The sequence below is a fragment of the Myodes glareolus genome, chromosome 17 (assembly GCF_982192425.1).
Source record: "Myodes glareolus chromosome 17, mMyoGla1.1, whole genome shotgun sequence".
In the NCBI taxonomy this organism is placed as follows: domain Eukaryota; kingdom Metazoa; phylum Chordata; class Mammalia; order Rodentia; family Cricetidae; genus Myodes; species Myodes glareolus.
In genome coordinates, this window is record NC_142042.1 from 35,558,708 (window position 1) to 35,571,225 (window position 12,518).

General features: G+C 46.8%; 1 protein-coding gene across 1 annotated transcript in view; it reads right to left on the bottom strand.

Moving 5' to 3' along the window:
• The window catches only part of Abca4 (ATP binding cassette subfamily A member 4), a 129,250-nt gene that overhangs the window by 28,173 nt on the left and 88,559 nt on the right, over positions 1 to 12,518 (bottom strand). Inside the window, exons 33-41 of the mRNA XM_048456647.3 lie at positions 10,667 to 10,929; positions 9,605 to 9,729; positions 8,974 to 9,072; positions 7,799 to 7,985; positions 4,699 to 4,793; positions 3,168 to 3,200; positions 759 to 864; positions 551 to 625; positions 136 to 305 (exon numbers count right to left, since the gene is read on the bottom strand). Of these exons, the coding sequence (XP_048312604.3) occupies positions 136 to 305; positions 551 to 625; positions 759 to 864; positions 3,168 to 3,200; positions 4,699 to 4,793; positions 7,799 to 7,985; positions 8,974 to 9,072; positions 9,605 to 9,729; positions 10,667 to 10,929 (1,153 nt within the window). The remainder of the gene's footprint in view (positions 1 to 135; positions 306 to 550; positions 626 to 758; positions 865 to 3,167; positions 3,201 to 4,698; positions 4,794 to 7,798; positions 7,986 to 8,973; positions 9,073 to 9,604; positions 9,730 to 10,666; positions 10,930 to 12,518) is intronic.

Genomic DNA, 12,518 nt, shown 5'->3' on the forward strand with positions numbered 1-12,518 from the left:
GCTGGTACATTCATATGAGCCCAATTAAATGTTACCACTCGGGCCTGCGTCTCACAACACTAAAAAGATTCTCTTCGGTTTCCAGGGAGAATAAGACAGGGAGGGAGCTGGGAGCCTGGGGTGGTGGCAGCTCACACTGTGATCTCTGACAGCTGCTCCTTGGTCAGGTTCAAGGGCTGGCTGATGACCGTGATTCCATACTCCTCAGGGTCCTTGTCCTTGGCTAGGCTGGCCCGTAAGATGGCGTTGTGGGCCACGTTCAGAAAGCTGACCAGGGCATGCCAGCCCTTGTTGTTAAACCATACCTAGGAGGGGCAGACAGAAACAGGCTTGACTGGACGGGTTGAACTACAACCCAGGCTCCAGAAAAGGGACACAAACAGGCTGTTTAAAGGAAAAGCTATCAGCAGCAAAATGAATGTGACCAAGGAGGAGGAACTTGGCAGTCATTTCTTGCTTGGTTTTAGCAGGTGCAATAGAATTTAATTAAGCAGGGTGAAAACAGTCATAATTATGAGCCTACCGGAATTTTTAGCTTCAGGTCAGTTACCTTAATGTTGTCTTTGGTTTCAAGATGTTTGAGGAAATCTAACATTTCTTTAGAGGCCTCCCTGGTGACGGGACCCTAGAAGAACATAACAAAGAAAGAAATGTTTCTTCTCGTATTCCCCCCTTCTCTAGTATGTAGGATAACTTCCTTCTCTTCATAGTCAAACAAGTCAAAAATTCGACCCCCGAACTTCAGTCTGTTTACCTACCCCGCTCACATTCATCATCTGGCCAAGGTCACTTAAAAACCCAACAAGTGCTTCCCCTGTGATGGGGATGGCAGGGAGCTTCCCTCCGATGGAGATGCCGCCATACCTGCAAGTCAGCAAGAGGGCCTCCAGTCAGTGCCAAGATGCTTATGCCTGCCAGACTCACGCCCACCAGGGCGATATCAGCTTCTGCAGGGGGTGTGCACATGGGGGAATTGTCTGGTCTATTGAGCAACACTGTCCAATTTACACACTTTTCTCTCCTATCTCTAGACTTAGAAGCTAATAAACCCAAGCCCTAGATTCCACATCTGAGATTAAGTATATATTTGACTTTCTGACTCTGAGTGATTTTGATCTCTGGTTTCATGCCTTTTCCCGAGTATGGCATGACTTCGTTCTTCTCTATGGAACATATAAAACCACAAATGACATTTTCGTCGGTGGGCCCCTAGGCAGATTCCTTCACTTGGCTGTCGCAAACAATACTGCAGTAAACTTAGATGTGCAAGCATATATCTATTGTATGTTAATTTACATTCCTTTGGAAATACATCAGGGGTGGGATAGAGCGAACATTGCTATGCTTTTAGTTTTTGGAAGAACCTCTGTACTGGTTTCCATAGCGACCAAATGCAGTCCCACATATGGTGCTTACGGGGTCCTCTCCCCTCTGTATCCTCAACAGCACTTGTTCTTCCTTACCTTCTTCTTGACAGTCCTTCTGACCAGGGAGAGACAGGATTTCCATGTAGTTTTGATTTGTATTTCCCTGGTATCTGAACATGGTGAGCATCTTTCGTGTATTTATTGGCCACTTGTATTTCTTTTAAGAAAGGTCTGTTCACTTCATTATTCATTTATTGGTTTATTTATTCTTTTGGTATTTAACTTTATGAGTTCCGTATATATTGTGGATATTAGTCCCTTGTTGAATGGTTATCTGGTAAAGATTTTCTTCCATTCTGGTGGCCATCTCTTCCTTTGGTAATGACTTTCTCTGTTTTAGAGAAGCCTTCAATCTGCTCTTATTTCCTGAGCTGTTAGAAGCCCTGCACCTGTGCTTATATCTTTTTTTAATATTTATTTTATTATGTATACAATATTCTGTCTGTGTGTATGCCTGCAGGCCAGAAGGGGGCGCCAGACCCCATTACAGATGGCTGTGAGCCACCATGTGATTGCTGGGAATTGAACTCAGGACCTTTGGAAGAGCAGGCAATGCTCTTAACCTCTGAGCCATCTCTCCAGCCCCTGTGCTTATAGCTTGACATCATTTCCCGTTGGTAGTTACAAAGTTGCAGGACTTACCTTAAGACCTCTGATCGATTTTGATCAATTTTGTCCAGAGTGAGAAAGGGGGAATCTAGTTTCCACTGTCTACATGTGGATAACTGGTTTCCTGGCATCATGTATTGCAGAGGGTATCTTTTTTCCAGTAGATGTTTTCGGCACCGTTGTCAAGAACCAGGTGGCTGTAACTGTGTGGGCTGATGTGTGAGTCCTGTCTTTTACTCCATTGGTCTATGTGTCTATATTTTAATTTTTTTATTTTTGTGATTATAATATAATTACATCATTTCCTTCTTCCCTTTCCTCCCTCTAAAACCTCCCAGGTGCCCTCCTTTCTCTCAAATGCATGGCCTCTTTTTTCACGCATATGTGTACGTGTGTGTGTGTGTGTGTGTGTGTGTGTGTGTGTGTGTATCTTTGACCCAGTATACAAACTTTGAAGTCTGAAGTCGGATGTTGTGATATCTTCAGATTTGTCTGCTTTGAACCAAACATACACCAAATACATACAGAAGCACAAGGTGCTGAAGAGCTAAAACCTCCAGGATGCTCTAGGAACAGGGTGGATACAGGAGCTGGACCATCTCCCTTGAAACTTAAATGGAACAGGCCAGGGAGCATCTACACTTAGAATCTAAGATTTTAATTCATCATAAAATTGTAGCTTTCCAGGCATGGTGATGCATGCCTTTAATCTCAACACTCGAGAGAGAGAGGCAGGCAGATCTCTGTGAGTTTGAGGCCAGCCTGGTCTACAGCATGAGTTCCAGGACCATAAATTTCTAGTGTCTGCTTTTCTGGAAAGGCAGGACCTCTGAAGACATTGCCTTTTGAAAGCTTTTCAGGCCACTGTAAAAACCGACCCTGAGGAAAGAGTGCCACCTACTGAACTAAACTTCCCATGTTCCCTCCAGGCGCGCATCTCCCAGCCTCAGTCAGCACTGCCCTGGTATGTTTAATGCTTAAAAACAAAATAGTAAGACTGCGGCATAGTGCGCGAAATCATTACCTTTGCCTTGGCACGAACTATTTTAATGATCTAACCATTGTTATATATTAATATAACACGTCTATAAATTAACTATTTCAATCGCCCCTGCCCCAGGAGTTTCTTACCTCTGTTCATTGACCCAGAATTTGCTCTTTAAGCTGGAAGTCAAAATAAAAGCATGCAATAAATACCACCAAAATAAAAGCATGCAATAAATACCACCAAAAAAAAAAAGCATGCAATAAATACCACCAGGATAGCAGTTGTGTTAGCTTTTCTTCCTAGTCTTTGGGGTGTCTCAGTCCTGGGGGTGTTTCTGCATTTCCTGATATCTAAGCAATGTAGTATTCACCAGGAGAATCTGCACACAGAGAAAGGACTACTACGTTCCAACTCTGGCTCTCCCAGTTGTCCCCTGCACACTGGACTTTTTGTCTAGCCCTTTAGACAGGCCTCATGCTGGACCAGTGACCCCAGGCTAGACCTAGAAAACATGGCAACAATCATGAAGTGAAGCTGGAAGCCCTCCCTCTTTTACAGAGTCTAAGAAATTCTAATAATCACCTGTATCCTTGGGAGACGTTCTGACTTACTCCTCCGCATTCGGTTAAGACAGACTTTTGGGGGCATTTGGAGGTAAGATAACATGATGAGGGAACTCTAGTCCCTAGAGCTCAAGCGGACCCTGAACTGTCGCTGTCACCAGCCATCAAGTAACATTCAAAAATTCCATGATGCAAATATGCTATTGAGTCAGGTTTAGGGTGGTTTTTGTCTATTGGATTAATGGACAAGCTCACCCTCCATTCTGGTTTTGGATTGGGCGGTGCTCTTGTCCTCACTGCCAGGCTGGCCCTGCCCTCCCAGCAGCCGTTCTGCCATCTGCAGTGCACTCCAGTCTGTTAGGTCTATTCATCATTTATTCGGACTCTACGATGGAAGGCCGCCGTAAGTACTGTTAAAAATTAGGCAGCATGCGTCACTTAAAAGCCATAGAGCACCTGGAGACTGGCTCACACTTCCTTAAAGGCCTTTCTGGCAGAATGCTTTTGTCAGGCTGCTAAAGGCCTTCCGTCGCCATCCCGGCTTGATAAGGAGAGCCACAGAGCCGAGAGACGCAGGCATCAAAGTGTCTGCGGATGTGGTCGAGGGTGGCGGTAACAGGTGATAATGAGTGTGGCAACAACAGCGCCCCCCCCCCCCCCCGGCCAGAGCACATGACCTGGGCTTGTACCCAGACTCTGTCCCTGCCTTTCCCTTCTCAGTCTCCTTTTGTTTCTCCTTCACTCTTCCTCCACTTTCGCTCCCCAACTTCCCCCACTTGTCCCCCCACATCCTACAAACTGTCTCTCTTTCGTGACTCCTTAAGAGATAAGGTTTCATTATCGAATATATTTTTTGGACCCTTGCAATAGTGCCTGAGATAAATGCCTGCTGCTGCTCATCTTGAACAGCAGAAAAAAAACAGACAAGAAAACTGACCTCAAGATGCCCCTTATGTGTATATATCTCAGTTACCTTTTCTGCCGTCTGTGGCCCTAACATTCTGCTGTCTCCCCCCGCCCCCCGCCCAGTTAATGGTGGGGAACTGACTTTCTGCCGTGGTTGATGTTGTCGACAGGCAGCCAGGATGACAACAGGGACGGGATCGCCTACCTGCTTCTTATGAGAGCAGGATACGTTTTCACCAAGTAATCGGAGACGTTCCTGCTCGTGAGGTCTTGTAGGACTTCCGTGCTGCGCTGGGTCCTCTGGAGTGAAGAGACAGTCAAGATTTCGGCATTGAGACATTAGGGTTCATGGAACCGCTGTTCTCCAAAAGTTATTATGGACTCAGATGCTGGGTCCCCTGACCGCGACCCTGACAGCGTTCCAGTTGCTACGTCGGTGATGTGGGAGTCATCCTTGATTCCCACCCCGCTTTTCTCTCTCCATCCATGACTTAACTACAGAGCAAATCTCCGATGGCTCTGTGTCTCCCACTCTGAGCCTGCCACCCCAATCTAAACCACCACTCAGACCTCGCCTACGCCTCGTCAGAAACGTCCATACTGTTTTCGTGGCGCTGCCCTTGGGTTTCTGCACTCCGCTCTCCACTCCCTGTCAGACTGATTTTATAGATGAAAAGCATCCACCAGTCACTTCGTGTACCTTCACTGCACTCATCCCACAGGAAACATGCCTCTGCCTGAATCCACTCCCTGCCACTACGCCTTCCCATGTACAGCAGCGCTCTGGGAAAGCAGAGGTCTTCTCTGGTTTGTTGGCTTTCCCATCCCCAGTACCCGGCATGAAGTTGTCCGATAATATATTGGGAATGCAAATTAAATAATTTGAATAGTACTTTATAGTTTAGAAATCACTTTCAAAATATATCTAGGAGTGGATGGTCAAGAGATTTAGAGGAACTCAAAGGTGCTAGACCTTGGCCACCAGGGGGCAATGTCACACAGTGCTGAGTTTCCAGGATCAGTTGGTGTCATAGGTCTAGATTGCCACACAGCAGTGGCTGACGGGATTCAAGGTGGCAGTAACCCACCAGCAAAACGCATGTATTTTTCATGTTTTCCAGATCCCTCCCTTCCCCTACCTGATTCCTCCGTTAGTTCATTTTCCACCATCCCTGCTAGGTGAAGCAGGAGCCCCTGGCAGGGACAGTGTGACAGACAGTGTGACGGGACCGTGGTAAATGTCCTGTACACACGACCCCACCCCACTGCTCTCACAAGAGAGAACTTTACTATGGAGAAAGGGAGGTTAGGAAAAGTGGGCCAGCTTGCGTGCGGCTGGTCTAGGATCCCCTGTGTCTGACTCCCCTGCTGTCTGTCACCTGTTCCTCGAACTGACCCCAGTACCTAACCAAACAACCCTGGTCGCAGGCTGGGACAAGCGCTGATGCCTGAGGCAAGGTTGTGACAAACGTTTTCTAAGACTTCTGTCAACGACAAAGTTCCTACTCTATCTCTGTGTAGAGCAGAAGTCAGGGATGGGGCTCTCCCACCTCAAGGCCCGCCACTATCAGAACAAGGTTAGAGCAGGAAGGCTTGCTTCAGGGCGTGGCAGCTGCTGCCCTGATGTTCCAGACACTGCTACGCCCCCCTTCTCTTCGCTGCCTCTGAACCAGGGCCCTCCTTCTGCTCTTATTCCTTGTTGAACGGGAAGGTGCAAAGTGAGGGTGAGTGGATGTGAATGCATGTACATGTATGTGTACATACATGTGCAGGCATGTACTTGTGTGTAGGAGATGGGGGCTATAGAGGTGTGACATTCAGTTCTGCTCCTAAGGAGATGTGAGTGCTAACGAGGACACTTGGGTAAACTAAAGTTCAGACCTGCTCTGATTCCTCTAGGACTTTGAATGTCTCCCCAAGGGCGGAGGGCCATGCTACACTGAAGGTAAGTTTCTAAGTTAGACAGGCAGCCTCTCACTCAGTTAGGAAATGAACTCCTGTGTAGCAAGGCTTGACTTTTCTTTTCCCAGCCCAGATCTTAGGGAGCCAAGGATACCTGCAATGCCGCAGTATCGATGTCGCCCGAAGAGAGAATATACTGCTTGAGAAATATAAAGGCATATGCTTTAGAATTTTATAAAAGAAAAAGATTGACACTGGGCCAGTTGTGAGCCAGCAGCCGTGACAGACGCGACAGTAACACACAACACACTTATTTGTCCCGTTACGTCTTCTTCCTGCTGCTATTGTTGTGGCTTTTCCCATGGGCACAGGTTGTGCAGAATTAAAGTGACAGTCCCTGGTCTCTCTCAATGCTGGGTCCCATCCGGTGACAGGGAAGTGGAGGGGCTCTGCAGTAGCCTCTAGAGGTCTTCCGTGCACACACTTAAAACGTGCGTTGTATCTTTTTCTTAATCTCATCTACCCAGTGGCCTAACAAAATAGTTTTTCTAGCACTCTGATTGGAGAGCCAGGGGTCTGGGCAGCTCTGAGGAACAACAGAAAAGAACACGGTAGACCATCCATGCTGTCTTTTGCACAGGCAAGAGACAAGCTGTATCTCGCTTTAGCCACCATTAGGTCAGGGTTGCCATCCCTTGAGCCGACGGTAATCCTAAATAGTTTGTTACTCACATGTTTCTGTAAATCCCTCAAATGCTGTAAGCTAAGTGGAGTTCTCCTCAGCCCCCAGAAGAGACAATGAAGACGGCTCAGACGGCCGAGAGACCAGACCATGCCTCCCCGACTCCCGTGCCTGATCCCTGCTCCTGCAACAGCCTGCCTCTTTGGGAATCATCCATTCATTGAGAAATAATGAGAGATCATCTGTACAAGCCACCTGGCAGGCTGTTACCAACCAGAGAAAAGGTGGGGCTCTCCTGCCCTGGAAGGAAACCTCTGAAAACCTCCAGGAGGGCTTGCTGGGGTCTAAAGCACACAGCTCTAGACAAGGCTGAGAGTCTTGCAAAAGATAAGTTGCCGGGTGTGTGCGTATGGATGTTAAATACATAGTGCATAGGCACACAGATTATCCCTGCCTCCTCCTTCCTTTCTTGTAATGAATATCAAACCCAGGGCCTTACAGCACGCTAGACAGCCTACCGCTGAGTTCCACCCTCGGCCCCCTAGTGGACTTCATTAAAACTGCTAATCAGTATGTAAACATAGTAACACTTGAATACACAGCAGCACGACATTATGTAGAGTGGAGAAAAACATTTGGAATCTAAATGATCAACCACGGGAAATGATTTCAAATCAACCGGCACACAGGAATAGTATGCAGCTGTTAAAAGGGCCGGTACCTGTGGGGGTGGGAGCCCTCCAGCACCCTCGGGGCACTCGGGCAGCATGGTGAGCTTCTCCCTGGTGCTGCACGTGCAGGAGGGGGAGGGGTAGGCCTCTGTCCACTTCTGCTTCTGGAACAGGTGAGTGATGTTTGGGGACACGGAAGGGGTCTTCCAGGAGGTTGAATTGCCACAGGGGTACTCCCTTATGGAAAAATGAGAAAATATTCCCCAGTCAGCCCCACTGCTGATGTATTTCTTTTAAATCCCTAGAAAAGAGGAATCATTACTGGCTCTCTTCTTCTCTGCTTTTCTCTTCCTCAGAGTCAGGAAATTTCCCTCCTGGGGGTTAGAGTCTGCTTAAGGAATATCAGAACTGGGGTCCTGCTCGTGACAAAGTGTGGACTAGAGAATAACCATCTAGTTTGCGGACTCTCTGTTTTTTTTTCGGTGGGGGGGGTTGTTTGGTTGTTTGTTTGGGTTTTTTTTGTTTGTTTAATTTTGTTTCTGTCTGGCAGTTTTTGCTGTTGAGAGATGAGAAAAATAACAGAAGAATCTGAAATGTGCCTGTTTTTCTCTTAAGCAATAGCTTTGGGGAAGACTGGATGAGAGAAGATGCTACAACTACGCTGAACTCTAAAAATACCTGGTGCATTTCAACTGTGTTCTACAACTCTGTTTTCTATAGTTACAACCATGAGTGAGAGCTGGCCATAGAAATAATTCATGTCATTCCAGGTTCAGTTACACAACAACATATCCTTTGCCTTCTTCCATCCATAGATACAGAGTGTAGAAAATTTCTAGATGGAGACACAGAGCTGTCGATGATGGGGCCTTCTAGTACAAGTTCTGCTTAAAGAAGAAGCTGGTGGGGGGGGGGGCTGGAGAGATGGCTCAGTGGTTAAGAGCACTGCCTGCTCTTCCAGAGGACCTGGGTTCAATACCCAGCACCTACATGGCAACTCACAACTGTCTGTAATTCTAGTTCCAGGAGACCCAACACTCATGGCAAAACACTAATGTACATTAAATAAATAAATAAGTAATTTTTTAAAAAAAGAAGAAGAAGAAACTGGGTAAAGCGCTGCTTAGAGACATGGATGGGACCCATATAATAGGGCAGGATCGAGGGGTCTTTCCCAGCGCTTCCAGGCTGGGTTGGGGGTCTCCCGTGTTAGTGCAGGACTTACAGAAGCCAGTCTTTCTTTAGACAACGGTTGCCAAAGCCCGGCTTGTTCAGGAGGACATCTGCCAGCACTGTGAGATGTTCATTGCTGGGCTCATCCATGCTAGAGAGAGAGAGAGAGAGAGAGAGAGAGAGAGAGAGAGAGAGAGAGAGAGAAAGAGAGAGATGCTCACGTAATAGACTAGGACAAAAGGACAATGATCACTAACATGCAGATAGAAGTGTTTACTAAATTCCATAACGCGCATGTATGTGAGACCCCGAACCCCGCCTGACTTGGAATGGTTGTGGGGCTCCTGGAAGTGGAGTGCCCTACCATACACACCTATAGAGCTCTGATGGTTGATTATCTATGCCTCAAAAAACAAAAAAAAACAAAAAAACAAACAAAAAAAAGGAACTTTGATGCCCTTTTCCAAGTTTCATATCCTCTTTCCTTATGGGCCTTCCACTGAGTACCACATTGCTAAGCAGTGACCACTACATTAGCTTCCCTTCTAAGAACAATCCCAGGACTCCTTTGACCTTAGTCATTCCAGGGAAGTGGGAAGGTCAAGACCCTTGTAGCAAGCACGTGGTCCCGGAATATCACATATCGGAGGATAATGGTGCCCCGCCGGGATGAACCTACATACCTGAAGAAGGTATATTGATGCCCGTACATCCAGGGGTGAAGGGTCAAAGCTGGAAAGTCACCAAACGGAGGCACAACAATGGAGAGTATCAGAGCCAAAAACACGAAAGTGGCAGGAAGAACCATCTGTAGGAGAGTAGCCAGAGAGGCACGGGCTGAAGTGCGAGATGACATGCACGCACAGGAAGGCATTCAAGGTGCGCGTGTGTACCCATACCGTGCACACATGGGGCATGCACATTCTTCTAAGCCTTTATTCCCATTTCACAATCCCATGCTGGTAGTGAAGGACAGGCCTCTGGGGGAATGCTACAGGCAAGTATAAAAGGTAGTATATGTAGAAGGTGTAGAAGGAAGAGGAATGTTCCTGCAGTCACAGAAGGATCTGAATGTCTGCCATGATCAGCCAGAGCCTGAAGGGATACTTAAAGAACAATCACGTTACTTGCTTCTCCTTGAACCAGAGTTCTTTTTTTTTTTAATGAAAAACATAGAAAGGGGGTTGGGCACATAGCTGAGCTGGTGTAGAGTGTTTGCCCGGCATGCATGAAGACCTGAGTTCAATCTGTAGCATCGTATAATATCGAGCTTATTGGCACATGGCTTTAATCCCAACACTCAGGAGATGGAGGCAAGAGGACCAGACGTTCCAGGTCATTCTTAGCTACAAGTTTGAGGCCAGCCTGGAGTACATGAGGCCCTGTCTCAAAATAGGACAATGGCTTTGAAAAGCGAATGAATTCATTAGAGAAATTAATGAAATACATAACTTTACCTTTCGTTATGAGAATGGAAACAATATGGACAAATGTGGTGCTATCCTATTTTTTACTCTAAATGAGGCCCAAACCTTTCAAGAAGGTTTGCAAAACCCAGCGTCAAAATAAAGGTTTGGCAAGGGAGGAGTAGAGCCAATAGGAGCTGAAGAAAGAGTTCTGGGAAGTGGTTGAACCCATTCCCACAGATGTTCCCAAGTAGACGGAAAAGTGGGACCAGTCCAACAGAGCCGGGTGTGGGGGTGGGGGTGGGAGCTGAGTCAAGCCCAAGCTGGCCACCGTGGTACCTGAGCCAGAAAGTCTTTGTGGCTGCGGACAGCATGGTGGAACCGCTTGATTAGCAGTGCTTGCACGTGTTGAGCAATCAGCCGAGCGCCTGTGTTGAATGGGGCACCCTGTTCCTCTGATTTGGGGGAAGACTGGCCCTTGGAAGGATCCATTTGTCCTGGGGAGCAGGTGTGAGAGCCCTGGGCAGGTCGCCTGACTTTCTCAGTGGGAACAGAACAAAGCTGCTGGAGATCGACGTGTTCTCTTTTTTGCTGCGAGCTACCTAAGGGATCAAGAATTTGAAAAATACAAACATAGAAGATTATTATATACGTTTCCCCCTGCTGCAACATCAGTTACTCTTTATTTAGAAAACTACAGGACAAGGAGGTTAATAATATTTCTGTCGTTGTTAGGGGTCAAGCCTCACTTCTAGCCCATCTGTATTTGGTCCTCTGTACTGTGGGAGGCAGGGAGGTTGTGGAATGGAGGCTCAGAGCCAGGAGAATAAGATCCATTAGCCCGTGTGGCTTTAGGCTGTATGCCGGGCTCAGTGAACTCAGGTTTCCCCAGATGGGCCAGGTCCCTCCCTGTCCTATCTGCCTCATAAGGTTATCGTGCTATTAAGTATCACAATGCTATCAGGTACTTTTTCAAGTATAGATAGCCATGCCGGTATGAATCAAGAGGATTTGGAAGTGTTGCCGTGAGGGGCTCGCTAAATCTTGAACACAGATCACAAGCTGTGTAGACTTGGCATGTATTTATTTAAGTCTCTCAATGACTTTAAAAAGTAAGCTGGGCGGTGGTGACTCACACCTTTAATCCCAGCACTTGGGAGGCAGAGGCAGGTGGATCTCTGTGAGTTCAAGGCCAGCCTGGTCTACAAGACCTAGTTTCAGGACAGACTCTAAAGCTACAGAGAAACCCTGTCTTGAAAAACCAAAAACCAAAAAGAAAAAAAAACCCAAAACAAAAACAAACAAAAAACTAGTATTTATTATTATTATTATTTTCATTCTCCACATGAGGAAACTGACTTATGAAGAGACTCAGTACCTTGCCCAAAGTCACTTAGGTATCAAATGATGGTGCTCAGGTTTGATGGTTGTCTACAGCACTCTATGGTTCAACTCTGAACAACCTACCCTCGACTGCCTCTGAAATGCCCACCGCTATGCCCCTGCTGACCAGTCTTCAATGTCTGACTGTATTATTCGGACAGGCTAATTACTAAAAAGGAGCGTACAGGTCCCTAGCTTTTAATTCTAGCACAAACTTGTGGTCTAATTTCACGTGCTTTCATTCTTGTCTCGGTTAATATGAATCTCTGGCTTTGAAGGAATAGAGAGAAAATTCAATTGCTCTCTGCAAAAAACTTGAAAAGGAATCTGGGCTCCCTGAAGAGATCTCATCCTTTCCCCTTCTGTAAGGATGATGGCCTCAGTGATCCACCACATGACCTATATGGGTAAGCGGGAGTGCACATGGACCCGTATACGTGGTCATTGGCAATTCTAGGCCCGACTGATACGTCTGGTCCCCTAGAAGCTGGGTGAGATACACACTATCCTAGGAGGTGGGAGAAGTAGCAGAAATGCCACAGGAAGGAAATACTACATAGGAAGACATTGCAAGGTGCCGAAGACATTGCAAGGTGCCATACTGGGCAGGAGGAGGGGACTAGGGACCCAAGACAGCAAGAGAGAAATGCGACCATCTTTGCCTCTGAGCAGGAGAGAGGGCCCACTGGGTCTATTTCAGCAGAGTGGGAATAAGCCTCTTACTCTATCAGAAGTGATTTGTGCTATGGAGACAAGTTACCGTCCTGATACTTCCATTCGCTCTGAAGTAAGTACGCAACACTCATAA